Source organism: Pollicipes pollicipes, unplaced genomic scaffold (assembly GCF_011947565.3).
Source record: "Pollicipes pollicipes isolate AB1234 unplaced genomic scaffold, Ppol_2.1 Scaffold_7262;HRSCAF=8765_pilon_pilon_pilon, whole genome shotgun sequence".
NCBI lineage: Eukaryota > Metazoa > Arthropoda > Thecostraca > Pollicipedomorpha > Pollicipedidae > Pollicipes > Pollicipes pollicipes.
The window spans coordinates 22,543,351-22,544,911 of NW_023597055.1; the positions used below are offsets into that span (position 1 = coordinate 22,543,351).

Consider the following 1,561-nt stretch of genomic DNA (forward strand, 5'->3'; position numbering starts at 1 on the left):
AAAATACTCATAGTTGCAACGATTCATCAGAGATGATTTACACGGATGATTAAATATATATACATATATAATATATATATATATATATATATATAGATATAATATATATATATGATATATATATAATATATATATATATATATATGCATACATATATTGTAATCATTACCCTGGTAGCGTTGACTACATTTATCGCGCTGACGAGTGCTGGTTGAAACTATCAAGATTCTTTTCACATGTTGGAGTATATATATATATATATATATATATATATATATATTATATATATATATATACATACATATATGTAATCATGTTACCCTTAGCGCTGACGAGTATGCGTTGCAACTATCAAGTATTTTCTTTTCACATGTTTGGATATATCTATATATATATATATATATTATATATATATATAGATATATAATATATATGTATATATATATTATATAATATATTGTGATCATGTACCCTGGTATCGTTGACGACATTTATCGCGCTGACGAGTGTGCTGCGTTGCAAACTATCAAGTATTCTTTTCAGGTAATGTGAGGTACATCAAGAAGTGTATGCTTGTTTGGGGGAAAGAGTCGAAACAGAGGGTAAATATTGATTGCACTTGATATACAAACTGATCGGCGCGCGCCTGCGACTCTGGACGCCCCGTCCGGCCCCGCGACTGCCCTGTGTGAGCCTGCTGGTGACAGTTGTTACCATGACATGACCTGATCTGACCGTTAGGTGTGCCGAGGCGGTGCTCCCCACGGCATCTCGCTGATGGAGCTGGTGCAGTCGGACGACGAGGCAGCCTTCCAGCACACCACCAACGCCTCGTCTGATCGCTGCCCATTCAGGTGGGGGCCGACTGCCTATCACGGAGGCGTGGCGGCCGTGGCCGGCCAGGAGGGTGGGACGGCCGCCCGCCCTCGCCCCCGAACCCGCCCGGACCAGCGCCCGCTCGCAGTGCCGGCCTTGTGCGGCTGCTGGGAAAGAATGCGGGTGAAGTTGGTCCGTTCATCTACTGGCTTTCGGGGTTGGGGGTGGCTGGCTTCAGTACCGCCACCCTATCTTCGTCCATGCCAATCAGGCGAGGCGGCTGCTCGTGGTGGTCACGTGCTGTCCTGTAAGCAGCATACGTGATGACTCATGTGAGTCCTGCATGCTGTTGAAGTAAATCTGTAGTGAGCATTATATGTAAATGTGTCATGGCCTGTCCCCTGACCCCTGACCTGTCCGGCTGTCTGCAGACGTGCATGATGGACCTGCTGCGCTCGATGGACCTGGCCGGTGACCCGTTCCTGAATCCTGGCGTTGACCCGTCCGGGGTGTCGGCAGGTGTGCATGATTGACTGCTGCGCTCGCTGGACCTGAGCCCGGACGGCCTGATCGGCCACTCGGTGGCGAGCTGGGCTTGCGCCTACGCCGACGGCTGCTTCTCGGCCGAGCAGGCCGTGCTGGCCGCCTACTGAGAGGCGTCCTGCATCAGCGATGCGCGGCTGCCGCCGGCGCCATGGCTGCCGTCGGTGGGTGCCCCCCTGCCCTGCCCCCCCCCCCCCCGCCC

General features: G+C 50.2%; 1 protein-coding gene across 1 annotated transcript in view; it reads left to right on the top strand.

Annotated features, from left to right (window-relative positions):
- LOC119113583 (fatty acid synthase-like) overlaps positions 1-1,469 on the top strand; it is an 11,577-nt gene extending 10,108 nt beyond the window's left edge. The window contains 2 exon segments of the mRNA XM_037237875.1: positions 1,248-1,327; positions 1,373-1,469. Coding sequence (XP_037093770.1) covers positions 1,248-1,327; positions 1,373-1,469 — 177 coding nt within the window.
- Positions 1,470-1,561: the final 92 nt, after the last annotated feature.